The sequence below is a fragment of the Scylla paramamosain genome, chromosome 28 (genome assembly GCF_035594125.1).
Source record: "Scylla paramamosain isolate STU-SP2022 chromosome 28, ASM3559412v1, whole genome shotgun sequence".
Classification (NCBI taxonomy): Eukaryota; Metazoa; Arthropoda; class Malacostraca; order Decapoda; family Portunidae; genus Scylla; species Scylla paramamosain.
Window position 1 is genome coordinate 59332 of NC_087178.1, and position 19252 is coordinate 78583.

Sequence of the window (19252 nt, forward strand, 5' to 3'; positions counted from 1 at the left end):
ACCTAACCTAACCGACTAGAGGGAAGGGGGCATTTGTCCCCCACTTTAAAATGATGTTTTAGGTGCATGTGAAGGTATGTGTAAAAGAATTGAAGTGAATAAACCAGTAATAAGGCCCGGTAAGGACTCTAGACAATTACCATATTCTTTTCTACAAACCTTTAACAATAATTGAAACGTTTTTTTTTAAATTGAATTCAATGCCTTTTCTTATTGATGAAAATAGGAAATAATTATGGCTACCACTGGCTAGACACGCCATACCTTGCCTTGAGTTTAGGTATGGTTAGGTTAGGTTTGATATGGTTGGGTGTAGTTAGGTTAGTTTTGGGTATGGTTAGATTACACCAAGTACAGTTAGGTTAGTTTGGGTGTGGTTAGGTTTGGATGTGGTTAAGTTAGTTTAGGTATGGTTAGATTACAGCAGGTATGGTTAGGTTAGTTTTGGTGTGGTCAAGTTAGTTTAGGTATGGTTAGGTTACAGCAGGTATGGTTAGGTTAGTTTTGGTGTGGTTAAGTTAGTTTAGGTATGGTTAGAACCTTGGACAAAAAATGAGGAACATCACTGAACCAAAAGATTTTTATTTATTTATTTATTTATTTATTTTATTTATTTATTTATTTATTTAATTTTCTTTTAATATTTCAATGAAAATTAGCAGTATTACTTATATCTGTCGACTTTCCAAGAGGGTTAGAGAATGCCTCAAGCCATTTGTAAGATAAGATTACACGTAAATTGCTTGGTTTAAGAGAACTGGCATGTTAGTAAAATGAATCTTTACTGTCATGTGAATCAATATTTATAAATACAAAAAGTTTAAATCTCCAAGAACAACCTGTGTTTTACAGTAATGTGGGTAGCCCACATGGGACCCATAAAGTAGCCCACAAAACACCCACATGCCTCCCATTATCCAATGTTGGCTGGGTATATATATATATATATATATATATATATATATATATATATATATATATATATATATATATATATATGAGGAGGCAGTAGACATCTGCCTAAATGATAATTACTACCAGTGAGGTCTAAAGCACTGTTCAGGGGGTGCTGTGAACTTATCATTAAACCCAGCTGTGACCTCGCTGAACGTTTCCCTTTGTGTCTCACAACACAAGGGGGCAGTCATAGCCTGCCCGCTAAAGACAACTCTCTTCCTCCACACAAAACTACAAGCACCTAATAACACACACACCCTTCACTCAAAAATTTTAAAATCATCGTGGCGACTCCTACACCAGCCTCGTAGTCCCCATCTGGGGAGGGGACCATAAATGTCCCCAGGTCAGACTGCCTTTCTGTCAAAGACCCTAAGTGTCTTTGACACCCCCCTCAACTTTTTCTTCATTAACTTCTGCAACATTCGCAGTCAAAGATCTAATTTTCAATCTGTAGAACACCACCTCTCCTCTTCTAAACCTCATCTTCTTTTCCTCACTGAAACTCAGGTGTCTGAGGCAACTGACAGTAGCTCCTTTTCTGTTCCCTCTTACTTTCTCTATCCTCATTTTCAGTCCAAAGCTGGATGCTGCATTTATGTGCACAATGATTTAACCTGCTCTCGTGCCCACGCTCTTGAATCTTCTGAGTTTTCCACCATCTGGCTACGACTACAGAGTCACTCTCATACTAAATTTATCTGTGCTGTATACCTCTCACCTAACTCCTCTGATTATAAGAAATTCTTTAACTACTTAACTTCCAAAGTGGAGCACATTCTGACCCTCTTCCCTTTTGCAGAGATCTCCATTCTTGGAGACTTCAATGTTCACCACCAGCTTTGGCTTTCCTCTCCCTTCACTGACCATCCTGGTGAACTAGCCTACAACTTTGCTATCCTCCATGACCTAGAGCAATTGGTGCAACACCCTACTCGTATTCCTGACTGTCTTGGAGATACACCCAACATTCTTGACCTTTTCCCCCAGCCTCAGCCCCAGCCCCAGCCTTTTCATCCCAGCCTCTCCCAGTGTATCCTAGCCTCTCCCAGTCCATCCCAGCCTCTCTCAGTGCATTCCAGCCTCTCCCAGTCCATCCCAGCCTCTCCCAGTCCATCCCAGCCTCTCTCAGTGCATTCCAGCCTCTCCCAGTCCATCCCAGCCTCTCCCAGTCCATCCCAGCCTCTCCCAGTGCATCCTAGACTCTCCCAGTCCATCCCAGCCTCTCCCAGTCCATCCCAGCCTCTCCCAGTGCATTTCAGCCTCTCCCAGTCCATCCCAGCCTCTCTCAGTGCATTCCAGCCTCTCCCAGTCCATCCCAGCCTCTCCCAGTGCATCCTAGCTTCTCCCAGTCCATCCCAGCCTCTCTCAGTGCATTCCAGCCTCTCCCAGTCCATCCCAGCCTCTCCCAGTGATAATAAAGCAATTTGGATTTAGGAAAGGGAGATTGTGTTACAAACTTACTGAGTTACACTTAGATCTATAGAAAACTGTTATCAAATGGCATATAACATTTTATGTTATATGCCATAATTTATTATGGCATATAACAGATTATTATTACAGATGCCATTTCTTAAAGAAATGGCATCGGTTTTTTTTTTTTTTTTTTTTTTTTTATTATTCTCTTTCTCTCTCTCCCTCCCTAAGGCAGTGCTCCTCTTACAAAGAAAAAATAAATAATTAAATAAAATAATTAATTTACAAATCAAGGGCTGGATTTGTGTCTGTGGAGGCCTGTGAGCAGCCTGAGTGTGGAGGCCATCTACCTGAAATATTTATATTAATATTTTTGTATCTGTATTCCATGCAGTTTTTAATACATATAATATATTATAGTGAAAGGAACATATTTATTTAGTGTAAATGAAACAAGTGGTTATTTTGATAGTAATAAAAAAAATATTTAGTTCATAGAAAACTAGTGTTTGATTAATTTAAGTTTCTTTCACTTACAGAATATTTATGTGGGAGACTCCTCAGATTGTGGAGACCCCAGATTGTGGAGGCTCCTGGGCAGCTGGTCTTTTTGTGGACTCCTAAATCTGGCACTGAACAAAATTCTCTCTCTCTCTCTCTCTCTCTCTCTCTCTCTCTCTCTCTCTCTCTCTCTCTCTCTCTCTCTCTCTCTCTCTCTCTCTCTCTCTCTCTCTCTCTCTCTCTCTCTCTCTCTCTCTCTCTCTCTCTCTCTCTCTCTCTCTCTCTCTCTCTCTCTCTCTCTCTCTCTCTCTCTCTCTCTCTCTCTCTCTCTCTCTCTCTCTCTCTCTCTCTCTCTCTCTCTCTCTCTCCTCAACTCTCAACCACTGGATGGTATATCAGTTCACACAGCAAGAAGCCAAGGACCCACCGAGGCTGTCACTTGGAAGAGGTCATTGTTGTTGCATCCAGCATCCCAGCCTGACTGCCTAGACAGGTCCCGCAGGTTGCTGAATGGCAGAGGTGCAGGCTGCTCCACAGCAAGATGTGAGACCAGTGTGGCAGAGTATGATGTGTACACAATGAGGGACACACTGTAGCCAACCCAGTAGATTACCCGTGCTGCAGTGCTGATTGGGTAGGTGTTGGAGCCTGCAGGAGGAAGAGGAGGAGGGAAAGATGCCATGAAAAGGCAATTTTAAGACATGGAGGATGATGCAAAGGCAATTTAAAATCTTTGAAAGTAACACATCTTTTTAAATTTAAAAATGTAGAAAAGACCATTTTAAAATGTTTCAGAGATGAAAATGCAATTTAAGAGTTTTTCTCATCATTTCTAAAAGATTTATATCTCATATCTTACTAAGAAAACTGTTGATATCATCATATGAAGAGAACTACTGATAAAATTAAATACATTACTTGATATCCATATCAGTCATATTAACACCATTTGCTTATATTGCTCATGCCAGAACTAATTCAAGTTAATATCAGCTCAATTATGAAAATACACCAGGTATCATGTAAAGTTTCCCAGTTTTAAATCTATCCTTTAATAACTGTCTTTCTGTATTCCCATCTTATCAAACATTAAACACCACTACCCTTGCATTCAACTTAGTCTCATACCCCAACAGGTCCTCACCCTGCTGTAGGAGGGCTGGCAACATGTACCAGCCATCTTACCAAACACTAAATGCTCCAACACTTGAACTGACCAGTCTTACACCTCAACAGGTCCTCACCTTGTTGTAGGAGAGCTGACAACATGTACCAGCCAGCAGCAACTCCCATGCTAACAGGCTTCTCCCCCGTGGGTATGTAGCACCTCTGGAGTCGCTCGATGAAGAAGAGGATGCTGGCGAGGCCTGTCGTGTTAGCCGGGATGCGCCGGTACAGAGCTGTGTCCGTTGGGGTTGTGTAGGCAAGCATCTTCTCGGCAAGGTCCTCGTAGGTGGCCGCAAACAGTTTACGGCTGTGGGATGAGAACTTGTCTTGTGAATGTGACGTTGGGGTGAGTGTTAATCTGATTTTGTGTTACTATGTTCTGTGGGGAGTGGGTGTTAATGTGATTTTTTGTTAACTGAATGCTGTGTCTGACCTCCTGAGGTGTAGTATGGTGGGCCACAAGATTGTCCCTTTCCACTAGGGGCTGACAGATGATATTAAGAGTGTGAATGTGTGTGTGGTGTTAACGTGCTGGAGTGTGCACAGCCAGGAGTGTTTGGGGAATGAAAATAAAAGGAGTTATGGATGTTTAAAAATGCATCTTTTGAGAGCTAAGTATACAAGAAAGTTGGTGTGTTTGGGGAATGAGTAAACAATGAAGAAATGTTTTGAGGAACTGGGTGTGCAGAGGCAGGAGTGTTTGGAGAATGAGAATACAGGAAGACAGGAATGATTTGGGAATAAGTGTACAAGAAAGGAGTGTTTGAGTGACAATATATAAGGAAGAGGTGTTTTGAAAATGAGAGTACAAGGAATGAGCATTTTGGGAGTTAATATACAAGGAAGCAAGTATTTAAGGGACTCAAGTATACAAGATTATTTTCCTGTCATATGTCATTATACAGTGTTTTTCTTTGTTATATACATCATTCCCTTTCACTTTTCATATCTTGTGTTCTCGTCATTCTGATGTAATGTTACAGATAGAGAATGTTTGGTGTCAAATTTTCACTAATTTCATATGTGTATAAACTTTCATTTACTTGACTTTTTTTTTACTATTACTACTATATTTGCTTGCTTTTTAAACAAGTCTTTTCTTTCAGAGGAGGGAAGCACAGGGGAGGAGGAGGACGAGGAGGAAGAGAGTGAAGAGTCACAAGAGGAGGAGGAAGGTGGAAAGAAAGAGGAAGGAGAGGAGGAGGAGGAGGAGGAGGAAGATGGAGAAGGAAAGGAGAAAGATAAGAAGGAAGGCAATGTAGAATGGAGGCGTCCTTGGTTTATGTTCAGTAAAGCCCCGTATTCTTGTCATGGCAATGTAGAATGGAGGCGTCCTTGGTTTATGTTCAGTAAAGCCCTGTATTCTTGTCATGGCAATGTAGAATGGAGACGTCATTGGTCACATACTGTTCTAATGTAATCTAATGTAATCTAATGGAATCATGAAGGTGTAAAAATGCAGGATATGGACATCATCAGCTTTTGTCATTAAGGGTGGTAAAGTGAAAGATTTGTTAATCACTTTGGTCTTTAGTTGATGCTTCTGGTGAGGCTTTCCTGTTTAAACTTGGCATAATATATATAAAATGATGTGGCATGTTAAACAAGTTAACTTACTGCCTTCTTGTGTCTTTCACAGATAGAAATCAAAAACGTCACAAGACAGAATAGTGAGCTGCATGCACTTATCACAGAGTATAAAGTCACTCCCTCAGAGGAAAAAGACAAGGATGGCATGTCTTCATGTGAGAACTCAGAAGCTAAATGTGAGCTACCATCCACATGAATATATATTTGTATATCAAACTGACATTCTCCTTGGAGGGAGGCTTTCCAAAGTGCACACACACACACACACACACACACACACACACACACACACACACACACACACACACACACACACACACACACACACACACACATCTCTGCATCAGGACTCAACAGCCAGACTGATAAACAATTACTTCACCCAAGATGATCAGCTGATAGGATTAGCTGTGGATGAGCCTCCTGTGGTGACTAGGAGTACAAAAGCCAGCAGCTAATTTTGGGAGCTGCCAGTCATCATGGTCCTGGTGTCTGAGGTGCTGCTTTTGCATTTTCCCAGTCATGGGTGGAGGCCACATCACATTTATTCATTCACAGTTGCTCTTAGTTATCTCTGTTACAAGTTTAAATTTTTCCTGGCTCCACAGACATTTCTGGTGCATCTAACCCTCTCTCCATTGCCCTTCTATTTCCCTTAGTCTTATACCCACTTCTTACATTACGTCTAATTACTTCCATTGGTCATTCTTGGCTGGCCCTCTGTTGCATCGATTTTTCACCTCCAGGTACAGATACCAAGGGGAAATTGCTGGGTCAAGTGGCTACACTGACATCTGAGGTTAGCAGGTTGGAGAGTGAGTGCAGCAGTCTTCAGGTTCAGCTAGACTGTGAGAGGGATAAGTATAACAAACTGCTGGGAGAATCTCTTGCTCATGAAAAGTTGTCTGAAGATGTCATAACTGAACCAAAAGGTAAGAAAGTTTATATTCTCTAATAATAAAGCAAATAATTTTTCCTCACTGTTGCTCAATTTTTTGAATTAATAACAAAATAAAAGCATTGTTATTGGATTTGTTTATTGAGGCTGTATTAAGAAAAGTTGAGAGAAACAAACTTATTGTTTTATCAGGAGAAACAACAGGATTGGGAGGAACTGAGCTTTAACAGAAGCTGCAACAACTGCAGGAGGCTCACAGGGTCCTGGAGAGCAGGTTAACTTGCAGCATGAAGGAGGTGGCTGAGCTAAGTGACAGGAAGTAGCAGCTTAAGCATGCTGTAGTGCATGAGGAGACAGAGTCCATCGGTGTATGCATGTTTTTTGCTCATTTGAATCATCTGTAAAAGTGAAGTGGAGGAAGTGTTTACTGTTTACTGTATGCCATTTCCTTGGTCTTTTAATGAAGAATTTTATCCTTCTTCAGGTGACTACATCACCATCTACCAGTTGCAGCGAGGAGTGATGAAGCAACAAGCTCGAGAACGCGAGTTAGACCTTGCCAGCCTCCATCATGAATGAGAGGAAATGAAGCAAAACCACTCTGCAGGTTAGTGCTCTCTTTTGCATCTCACACACTTCTTATTCATGTCATGGCAGATTAGTGATTTCTGCTGCATCTCACACACTTCTTATTCAATTGCTGGCAGGTTAGTGATCTCTGCTGCATCTCACACACTTCTTATTCAATTGCTGGCAGGTTAGTGATCTCTGCTGCATCTCAAACGGTTCTTATTCAGGTGTTGACCAAAGTACTAAGCCTTCATATCATTACCTTGCTCTGTGATGGAGGCTACACCATCTGGCATCTAGCTGAGATTTAATGTTGCAGTAAAGCTTCCATATGAGTTCATGTAGAGCAAAATGTTTTCAAATGCCAGGGAAGTAGTGTAATGTAACCTTCCAGAGAAATCTATCCCTCATTTATTAGTTAACAGGAGTGTTTAATGTACTTAATGTGATTAGCCAGGATCAAGGGTCAACTTCTTCACTGACCATTTACTCTCAGGTGATGTATCTGTCCTCCATGAGTCACCAGAGACACATAAGGTGTTGTAAGTGAAATTTCATCTATTAGATTTATTCAAAATGTGAATTAACACAGTTGTTTCCTGCAGGATTTGATATCAAAGCTGGTGCAGGAAAAGGAAGCAGATCATGACCTTCAGCAGCTCGAGAAGATAAGCAGCGTCCTTAAGAGTCCAGTTGCTATCTTTAGCAGTGTTGGTGAGTAGTAAAAACTGAGCCATCTTATGAAGTGCAACGAAACATTATTATTATCTTCATAATTTTCTTGAAATAAACAGATTTCTGTGGCATGTTGCTCATTAGCACTTTAATATCAGATAACACCAGTTATTTATGTAATGATGTAATGTACTAAGTAGATGAAATACAAGTGGCATCTGCTAACACTCTTGATGTGGAACAGGAACCAGTGAGTCTAAGACACCCACCAGCAGTGGAAAGGTGGCTGACGAGCGCCTCAAGCACTCTGAAAAGGTGGAGCAACAACAAGAAACAGAAAATTGCATCCATCATTCTTTGCCTGAGGAGGGAATTGATGCTCTGTTGACCCTTCACACTGATGTCCCTCATGAGGAGGCAGAATATGAATCCTACTGAACTTGCCCATAGAAAGACCAAAACTGTTACTGCTGCCACACTGCCACCACTTCCACTGACACCAAAAGCCCAACTGTGCAGAGAATCCTGGACCTCCGCAATGAAATGGAGTCCACCAGTCACCTGGAGCACTTTAGCCTCCAAAAGTTCCATCCATGTCCATTGTGTTTGGGTAAACTTATCACTGTATAAGGGGACAAGTATCAGTGTATGGTTACTATATACTCATTTGTACTTAAAGATGTCATGTCACATCATTCTCTCTCTCTCTCTCTCTCTCTCTCTCTCTCTCTCTCTCTCTCTCTCTCTCTCTCTCTCTCTCTCTCTCTCTCTCTCTCTCTCTCTCTCTCTCTCTCTCTCTGTTTGGAATTATACTGTATATTAGGAAATATCATTAAAGAGTGTGTGTGTAAAAAGTGTTTGCATTATTGTGCATTTGATGTTGGTTTCATGATTTATAAAGATTGCTATTTTTAATAAAGTTATTGAAATTGTTATTGAGTGTTTGTATTGAACTCATTAGCTTTGTAATAGTGTGCGTCTCATCATGCATTCATTAATGATGTAGAGTGGAAATGTCCACTCCTATCATGCATAATATCAATGCATTATTGGTTTATGTTGTTATTTGTGTATAAATTGTAAAGTTATGCCAGTCTATTTTAGTACAAACTAAATATCAGCTGGAAGAGAGGACAGGTAATGGCACACTAAAACACAGGAAGGGACAATGATATAACCATCCAATTTAACAATACACAGAGCAAGAAGAATGAGAAAGCAATAAAAATGGATTATTTAATGGATGATTAATAGACCCTCATTTGTAATGTTATTTCAGGCAAGAATATTAAAAGAGACAGCTGGCTTGCCCTTTGTACTTGTTCAGCTTGCCCTTAGCACTTGTTCATACATGACAGAATGAGAGATCTATGGGTGGGGGTGACACCTGGAAATGGGTATGATTCATGAAGGGATTGATTGATTGGTTGACTGACTGATTAAGAAAAAAAAACGTAGCAGTGGAGGGGGGGGGGGGGGAAGGCGCCCCCAACTTTCCAGTCATATATGGCGTGGAAGGGACAATACCAGCAAAGAAAAATATGAGAAAATGCATAATTTACTACAAAACCCAAAATGCGAAATAAAACCTTGCCAAATTGAACCTTCCCACGAAGGTAATGAATGGAGTTTTGATGCAATGAGCCACAGTTACTTAAAACACTCAACAAATATAACACCTGCCAAAAAAATAAAATAAATAAATAAAATCAATCAATAAATAAAGATAAAAACGCGAGAAAACCTTTAAATTATCACAACGCGAAATATACACACACGCTAAACTGGATGCGTCATTAATTAATATCCCCCCAATAGTTTATAGCCCCTCCCCTATTCATTGCTCCCCCCCCCCTCCCTGCCTTGAGGAACACCTTCACTTATGGCCTGCTGTTGGGTCAGATTTGAGCCATTTTAACCTCGAATTACATACAATACATACATACATATCGTCTCCTTGCAATAATTATAATAGTCTTCCTGGCTTAATTTTTGTTTATTCATTATTCCTTATGTATTTATTAATTATTTGTCATTTGTCTAATTCCTTGTTTTATTTAGCCTCGGTATTTAACTAAGCATTTTTTTTTTTTTTTCACTTTCTGACTGTGGCCCTTGCAATGAACGGCTTAATTGTTTATTTACTGTTCCTTACGTGTTTATTGATTATATGTGAGTTATTTATTTGATATTCATGATTTTTTTTTTTTAACTTCGTATTTCTTTATATGATAGTTTTATCTTTTTGTGTTTTCTGGCTTAAGTTTTGTTTATTACTCCTTGTTTGTGTTATTAGGTGTGTCATTAATTATTTGTCTTATTTCTCGTAGTTTAATGGATTTTTTAGCACTTTAATTATTAGAGTTCCTCACCAGTCATTTTATTCGAGAGAGAGAGAGAGAGAGAGAGAGAGAGAGAGAGAGAGAGAGAGAGAGAGAGAGAGAGAGAGAGAGAGAGTCTAAATGAATGATAAAAAAAAAAATAATAATCAGTTACAGTATTTTATTTATAAACAAGAACAATTCATGATAATAATAATAATAATAATAATAATAATAATAATAATAATAATAATAATAATAATAACAATAACTGCTTTTATCTTACTCACACAGATAAATAGTTTTATAAATAGTTTATTGACCATAAACATTGTGTACATGCACACAAAATTAAATAGAACAGATAAAAATTTCAAAATGTAGTCAGTGACACACAGAAGACTGGTGACAAAACCTACTAAAGCCCATTAAATGATTGGGTGTCTCAAGTTTCCACATCATCAGTGGAGCACTGCTTCTGAGCACTCAGGGATGGACAAGCTTTTCATGGCTTGTGTGAATGGAGACAAGACGTGTAGGGGATTTATTTGTTCTGTTTTTTCTTGTCCTACTCTCTCTTCCTCCCTCTTGACTCTTCCTTTGCTTCATCCTACTCTTTCTCTTGCTCATTCTTTCTCTCTCTCTCTCTCTCTCTCTCTCTCTGGACTTTTCAGACATAGCTCCTTATGATTTTTTGGCAATCCCAAACCTGTTGACAGTATCCTTATCTGAGAGCCAAGGAGACCATGCAGAATGTGGCAGCATACCTATCATTGGTTGCAGAAGCGTTTGAGCAGTGGAGTGATGGATGATTGTAGGAATGTGGTGGCACTGCTGTCCACCATGACATTCATCCACATAACAGAACCATCTCACATGGTGCATTCAGCCTCAGGGAGAGGAACCTCTGTAGCCTTGGGCAGTAGCCCTTGGTCAGGTTTGCTCCAGAGTCAAACCTGCTTACCATCCGAGAATACCTTGGGGAGGAATGAGGAAGCCTTTTGCTCTGAACCCATGAAAATTGTTCAACCCTATAAGGGAAAAATATGAATGTTGAACAAATTGATGAGAAATGGAAGGATTAATGGGCTAAGTGTGTTGGATTACAAAGGGCTTTCTTTGAAGGACATTTTGAATGATACCATAATTTTGGCCCTTAGCCCAAGGTTGGATACTTCTGAACAGTTCTTGCATTTTTAAGCTAAGTAATATAAAATGCTCAATTAACAAAGGAAGGATAATGAAAAGATAAAACAAATCAGGAATTATATCAATTCATAGCTTTATCATAAGGAAGGATAATGAAAAGATAAAACAAATCAGGAATTATATCAATTCATAGCTTTATCATAGTTCTAAGTCATAAATACTACAAAAATTAGTCAATCTCTCCAGAAATAATTATAAGATAAGCTTTAATAATAAAAAGTATGTATAAATAGATGAAATGTTGTCACCTTCACCAATGCCGGCTTCTTGTTATTCAGCACATGCTTGTGCTTCCTAAACACCGGTCTCATACTGGATAGAGACAGTAATGTATGGAGGTTTGATGCAATACAACATTTTATATGTTAACACTAGCAACATTTTATATAAGGATAAAAACTTGCATAAACTTCCTGTTTGTGATTTTTGTTGCCCTTGGCCAGTGTCCTTCCTACATAAAAAAACACACACACAAAAAAAAAAAAATTATATTATAAATTATTAGAAATTAGATAAGTTACCACTCACGAGCCTACGCGACACCATGTATGTGAGCAACGCATGTTTTTAAGCATCTGGAGCAAAGTGGTTAAAGGAAAACTTTTTGACTTGAAATGTAATTAGATTCTCATCAGTTATTTTTCTGGCTGACATTGCTTTTGGAAGGTGGCACTTAAAAGATATGTGAATGCTGTATCTAGATATAAACAAACATTCACATATACTTATTCCATTATGTCTTTGTCATTAGGCCCTCAAATAAACAACAAATTAAGTGAGAAGTTACCATCTCCCTTCCTGGCTTGCGCTCCAGTTGCTCTGAGCTGTAGCAGCAGTGACGTGTGGCACCCAGGATGAAGGTGGTCTGCAGGGTGGTCTGTGTCAGGGGGATGATGGCAGACAACACCAGCAGCACCATGACAGCTCAAGCATCCTGTTGAAATTATCACATTTTTAAATGCTGAAAAGTGAAGGAAAAACCTGTCTCTATGGAATGTGAAAGTACACAACAACAACTCTGAAAGATTTCTTACAATAATAAGTCATCATTCATTGTATCCTTTCTTGTTGGCCACAAGATTATCATACAAATTTTCCATAGACATCTGCAAATTGGTACCTCTAGCTGTTATTAAATATGATATTAAGTTTGATGAATGTATTTATTTCATTATACATGAAAGTTGTTGATTGCAAAAAAAATGATAACCAAAATATATTTTGACTTTTACTTTACAATGCCTTAACTGTTTGCTTTTAAAAAAATATGTAGATTTATTTTCTCATTTTAAGACTTAAAGTCTAGACAACTAACTGGCCTTAAATTTTTCTGATATACAAATAAACTAACAAACACAACACATTTCACTAACACTCATGGTCAAGTGTCCACCAATGATGGTGAAGGAGGTATACATGTAAACTCCAGTCTGAGCAATGAGCAACAGAATTTGTCCAGGTGCATGTCTCCATCGGGCACAAACTCCAGCTCCCGCATCTGTATCATGCCCACCACCACCGTCACTGTGGCAACACTGAAAAGTGGAATCTTATCATTCACACTGTTACAAAAAATATACTCCCATATAATATATATACATATATATATATATATATATATATATATATATATATATATATATATATATATATATATATATATATATATATATATATATATATATATATATATATATATATATATATATATATATATGGATTACTATTCCCAACATAAAAAATTTGTTACCTAATCTTACTTTGATATTTTGCATCCAATATTAACTACAATTTTTTCCTATGACATTTTCCAACTACATTTAAGGGGGTAAATAAAAGGTAGAAGGGTGATTTTAAGGGTTTATGAGGCTATTTAAAGGTTTGGTGTCTTCTAAAGGGTGTTTTTAAGGGCTTAAGAGAATAAATAAAGGGTTTTCAATTTTTAAAGGGTGTTTCTAAGGGTCTCCCAGTTAAAATTAAAGGAAATGTCAATTTTAAAGGATGTTTTTAAGGGTTTAAGAGAATAAATAAAGGGTTTTCAATTTTTAAAGGGTGTTTCTAAAGGTTTGTCAGTTAAAATTAAAGGAACTGTCAATTTCAAAGGATGTTTTTAAGCGTTCAACATTGAAAGCTCCCCCAAACACAGTCACCCATTCACAAACACCCCCAATACACACACAAACACCCCCAAACATGGTCACCCAACTCCCAAACACCCCAACAACACACCCAAACATCCCAAAAACACACCAAAACACATCTAAACACCCCAAAGCACACCCAAACACAGGGAGGAAGGGAGGCATGCAGTTAGCAAGATCAGAGGAACAGTTAGCGTGAAAACAGCAGTAGAAGATAGCTAGAGATGCAACACTGCAGCGATGAGAGAGAGAGAGAGAGAGGCTAAAGACAGTCAGTTAGAGGAGAGAGAGAGAGAGGCTGAAGACAGTCAGAGGAGAGAGAGAAAGAGGCTGAAGACAGTCAGAGAAGAGAGAGAGGCTGAAGAAAGACAATTAGAGGTGAGAAGTGTACACTGACCTCAAAACACACCAATAAACACCAAAACACCACCAATTCTTACTTGTTCTACTGTGTGACTGACATCTCCTCCCCTCCAGCCTTCAGGGGGACACTCTAGCACTCCCCAAAGTAATCCTGGGTCAAAGTGAAGTCGAGGCCATAAACTTCCTCCTCATCACCTCCCTCGTACTCCAGCAGATCTCGCAGTGACCTGGAAAATAGTGGTAGCTGTAGTTGTTGCTGTGGTAGTGACAGTGGTGATGTAGTATTGTAAATAGTTGTTGTAATTGCTGTATAAAAAGTAGATTTCACAGCGACTTGGGAAATAGTGGCAGTAGTTGTTGTTGCTGTTGTTGTTGTTGTAGTGGTGGTACAGAATTCACACACTCACTCAAGCCATCCTCAGCCCCTCAAGTACTCCTGCCTCACTCCACTAGATTCAGGGGAGAGAGAAAGTACTTTTTTCACTCACAAACACTTACAAACACCCCAAAAACACCACAAAACATCCCAAAACACCCCCAAACACATACACACACACCAAAAACACTTTTTCCACCCCCAAAACACCTTATAACACACTCAAACATCACCAAACACACCCAAAACACCTCAAAACACACTCATTCACTCCCAAAACACCACCAAAACGACTTTCTGGGCGACCCTACACGACCCTGCACAAGTGACACACCTGGTCAGCTGCGGGTCAAGGTCGGCAAGGTCATCCAAGCCTACAGTCTCTCAGTAACTTCTTGTACAGTGCAATTGGGAAGGGCAGGTTGATGATGGTGGATCAGAGAATGTGAGAAATTAAGTTTGGAGACTGGGAGAGAATGAGCTGCAACAGACTGATGAATACAAGTACCTGGGGATGTGGATGAGTCTGAATGGCTGTATGAAGGCGAAGAATGAAAGTATAAGAATAGTGAACCAGTGGGTGGGTCAACTAGGAAGCGCAGCAAGGACGAGAGCAAGTATGACATGGTACGAGAAGTTTGGAAGACTGTGGCTGTTCCGAACATTTTGTATGGTATGGATGTGATTGTGTGGAATGAGAATGAACTAGGAGTTAGAAGTAGTACAGAAAGCAAGAATGGCATTAAATGCACCAAGGATTAAGAAATAGGGGCTTTGAGTGGAGATATGGGATGGTGTACTTTTAGAAGGAGATATGTAATGGCAACCCTGAGATAAAAGGCTAGATTAGAGCGAATGGATGATGCAAGATTAGTGAGAAAGATGTTTCCATGGAAAGTTAGGAGTAGCAGGTGTGGGAAGAAGAATGTTAAGATGGTAGTAAAGAGTGGCTTGAAAAGTACTTGGGCTTTTCAGCGGTTTGAGGGGGGCTGATTTTCCATGGAATGACTACTGCTTCAGTATCAGAGATCCGTCTCTGTGTGCTGAGCGCAGAATAGATTATAGTGTCTGACATGGAGGCATACATTCTTTACCCTTTCTCTCGCCCTAAACCTTCCAAACCTAGATTTAACACAGCCTGTTTCGTGCTATACATGATAAGGAGGCGGCCCACAAAAGGTACTTCAGCCTTCCATCGTCTGAATCTCATGCACTTTATATTTCTGCCCGGAATCATGCCAAGTTTGTTCAACTAGACAAAAACTCCTTTATTAATAGAAAGTGTCAAAAATTTTTCAAGATCTAACTCCCCTCGTGACTTCTGGCATCTAGCCAAAAAACATCTCCAGTAACTTTACTTCTTCATCTTTCCCTTCTTTATTTCAGTCTGATGGCACCATTGCCATCTCATCTATTTCTAAAGCTGAACTCTTCGCTCAGACTTTAGCTAAAGATTCCATCTTGGATGATTCAGGACTTGTTCTTCCCTTTCCTCCACCATCCGACTACTTCATACTATTCATTAAGATTCTTTGCAGTGATGTTTTCCATGCCCTCACTGGACTTAACCCTTGAAAGGATTGTGGACTTTATGTTGTCCCTCCTATTGTTCTCCGAAACTGCGCCTCCGTGCTTGCACCTAGTCTAGTCAAACTCTTTCAGCTTTGTCTTTCAACATCTATCTTTCCTTCTTGCTGGAAGTTTGCCTACATTCACCCTGTCCCTAAAAAGGGTGATCGCTCTAATCCCTCAAACTACCGTCCTATTGTTTTAATTTCCTGCCTGTCTAAAGTTTTCTTTAATCTATCCTCAACAGGAAGATTCTTAACCATCAATCACTTCACAGCCTTCTATCTGATCGCCAGTATGGGTTCCATCAAAGCCACTCTACTGATGATCTGACTGGCTTTCCTTACTGAGTCTTCATCATCCTCTTTTAGAGATTTTGGTGAAACTTTTACCGTTGCTGCCTTAGATATATCGAAAGCTTTTGATAGAGTCTGGCACAAAGTTTTGATTTCCAAACTACCCTCCTACAGCTTCTATCCTTTTCTAAATAACTTCCTCTTTTTCCTCTCAGACCATTCTGTTGCTGTTGTGGTAGACAGTCACTGTTCTTCTCCTAAGTCTACTAACAGTGTGTTCCTCAGGGTTCTGTCCTGTCGCTCAGTCTCTTCCTATTATTCATGAATGATGTTCTAAACCAAACTTCTTGTCCTATCCACTCTTACGCTGATGATACCACCCTGCACTTTTCCACGTCTTTTCGTAAACGTCCAACCCTTCAGGAAGTAAACAGCTCACGTAGGGAAGCGACAGAACGTCTGATTTCTGATCTCTCTAAAATTTCTGATTGGGACAGAGCAAAGTTGTAATGTTAAATGCCTCAAAAACTCAATTCCTCCATCTATCAACTCGACACAACCTTCCAGACAACTATTTCCTCTTCTTCAATGACACCCAACTGTTCTCTTCTACACTGAACAACCTCGGTCTGTTTTTTAGTGATAATCTAAACTAGAAACTTAACATCTCATCTCTAGCTAAAACAGCTTCTGTGAAGTTAGGTGTTCTGAGTCGTCTCCGCTAGTTTTTCTTACCCCCTCTCCTCGAGCTGCTTACTCTGTACAGGGGCCTTACCCGTCCATGTATGGAGTATGCTTCATATGTATAGGGGTTCCACTCATACCACTCTTTAATTAAGACAGGGTGAAATGAAAAAAAAAAAATTTGTCTTATAAATTCCTCTTCTCTAACTGACTATCTTCAGCTTCTTTCTTATCGCAGCATTGTTGCATCTCTTGCTATCTTCTACCGCTATTTTCATGCTAACTGCTCTTCTGATCATGCTAACTGCATGCATCCCCTCCTCTCGCGGTGTCACTGCACAAGACTTCCTTCTTTCTCTCACCCCTATTCTGTCCATCTCTATAATGCAAGAGTTAACCAGTATTCTCAATCATTCATCCCTTTCCCTGGTAAACTCTGGAACTCCTTGCCTGCTTCTGTATTTCCTCCTTCCTATGACCTGAGCTCTTTCAGGAGGGAGGTTTAAAGACAATTATCCTGTTATTTGATCATTCTATTTGGTGTCTATTTAGGGACTGGCATTGAAGTGGGCCTTTTTATTTTTATTTATTTATTTATTTTTTGCCCTTGGCCAGTGCTCCTCTTACAAAAAAAAAAAAAAGAGAGAAATTATATACAGTAGAAAGAGAAAGTGGAGCGTACAGAGAGAGGTTCCACAGACACAACCACGAACACCACTGCTTCTCCATCTCTTGTTTCTGTTCTTTGGAGGAATTGTGTCATTTCTTGTTACTGATAAGCTATTAGGCTGAGCTTTACTTGTGTACTTACTTTTTTTTCCAGAGAGAGAGAGAGAGAGAGAGAGAGAGAGAGAGAGAGAGAGAGAGATGTAATGGATTCAAGCTTGGTGTAGTTAGATTTAAGAAAAGTAGGAATTGGTTACGTTAGAGAGAGAGAGAGAGAGAGAGAGAGAGAGAGAGAGAGAGAGAGAGAGAGAGAGAGAGAGCACTGACAAGCCCAAACACACATAACAAACAAATATAATAATCTCTCGACAAATACATGAAATCCTCATCACACACACACACACACACACACACACACACATGAAGTTTTTCAACAAGACAAACTATTCTGAGTGACAAATATCAATTAAAAAAAAAGTTGTTGTAGTAGTAGCGGTAGTAGTAGTAGTAGTAGTAGTAGTAGTAGTAGTAGTAGTAGTTGTTGTTGTTGTTGTAGTAGTAGTAGTAGTAGTAGTAGTAGTAGTAGTAGTAGTAGTAGTAGTAGTAGTAGTAGCGATGACAATGTTGATAATAATAATAATAATAATAATAATAATAATAATAATAATAATAATAATAATAATAATAATAATAATAATAATAACAACAACAACAACAACAAATGAACATGCACCATTTATCTGTTGAACATGTCTTATTTAATTACAGGTATGTGTGTGTGTGTGTGTGTTTAAGTTTTCTGAGATCCTTAATAATCACACAATATATTGACTTACAGCCTGTTAATCTCTCTCTCTCTCTCTCTCTCTCTCTCTCTCTCTCTCTCTCTCTCTCTTGGTAACAAAGCTATTATAATCGCAGTCCTCAACATGACCGGAAGCGTGGTGGTGATGGTGGTGGTAGTGGTGGTAGTAGTAGTGGTGGGGGTGATGGTGATGGTGGCGGTCACGGTCACCTATTATGCACTCTCTTATCTGTATTTGTTAACTTGTTCATGTATTTAGTTAGGTCAGTAAGTGGGTGAGTGGATGCATGAGTGTATGAGTTATTGCCTTAGTAATAGCAGTTATTAGTTAATATGAGTTATTGCCTAGTAATAGCAGCAGCAGCAGCGGCAGTACTAATGGTAGTAGTAGTAGTAGTAGTAGTAATAGTAGTAGTAGTAGTAGTAGTAGTAGTAATAGTAGTAGTAGCAGCAGATGGATAGAAGGTTTAAGGACACACACACACACACACACACACACACACACACACACAGTGACAGGAAAAAAGTTACATGTTTAACTAAAATCTTTATATATATATATATATATATATATATATATATATATATATATATATATATATATATATATATATATATATATATATATATATATATATATATATATATATATATATATTCTAGCTGTTTGCTATATAGATAAGACGTTATGGTTTACTTAAATTATTTACGGGCATTATTCCTACCTATCATCCTCATCTATAAATTCGTCTAATCTTCTTTTAAATGCTCTCACTCTGCTCCGTCAAAGAAAAAAATACACCAACACGCCTCGTCATATCTTTGGCATTTGAAGATCATGAAGTTTTCCAACACACGTCACTCTCCCTCTGCGCCCGTACTCTGCTGAAACTCTGAGGTAAGTTTTTGAAATGCTGGCCGTATTAATAACTATCTTTTCACGAATCTTTTCCGTCTAGATAATAAAGAACCTTGCTAAAACTATCACTGAAACCATGAAAACACCTTTGAAAACATACATAACCATCCACTAGAGCCCGGCATA

The 19252-nt window shown here is 39.1% G+C and overlaps 1 protein-coding gene and 1 long non-coding RNA gene across 2 annotated transcripts in view; both read right to left on the reverse strand.

The window, feature by feature from the left end:
- Positions 1-3115: 3115 nt before the first annotated feature.
- Positions 3116-4308, reverse strand: LOC135114634 (glutamate receptor 4-like). The gene is made up of 2 exons (XM_064030428.1): positions 4122-4308; positions 3116-3525 (listed from the first exon to the last, which is right to left on the reverse strand). The coding sequence occupies exons 1-2, from the start codon at positions 4306-4308 to the stop codon at positions 3278-3280; spliced, it is 435 nt and encodes a 144-aa protein (XP_063886498.1). The 3' UTR covers positions 3116-3277.
- Positions 4309-10378: 6070 nt separating this feature from the next.
- The window catches only part of LOC135114636 (uncharacterized), a 39233-nt gene continuing 30359 nt past the window's right edge, over positions 10379-19252 (reverse strand). The window contains exons 2-4 of the long non-coding RNA XR_010275604.1: positions 13889-14038; positions 12681-12842; positions 10379-12241 (exon numbers count right to left, since the gene is read on the reverse strand). This is a non-coding gene — a long non-coding RNA (uncharacterized LOC135114636). The remainder of the gene's footprint in view (positions 12242-12680; positions 12843-13888; positions 14039-19252) is intronic.

Coding starts and splice junctions, on each gene's coding strand:
- LOC135114634 (XM_064030428.1), bottom strand. CDS start 4,308: ATGCTTGCCTACACAACCCCAACGGACACAGCTCTGTACCGGCGCATC. Junction 3,526..4,121: donor GTCAGCTCTCCTACAACAAG/GTGAGGACCTGT, acceptor TTCCTCCTGCAG/GCTCCAACACCTACCCAATC.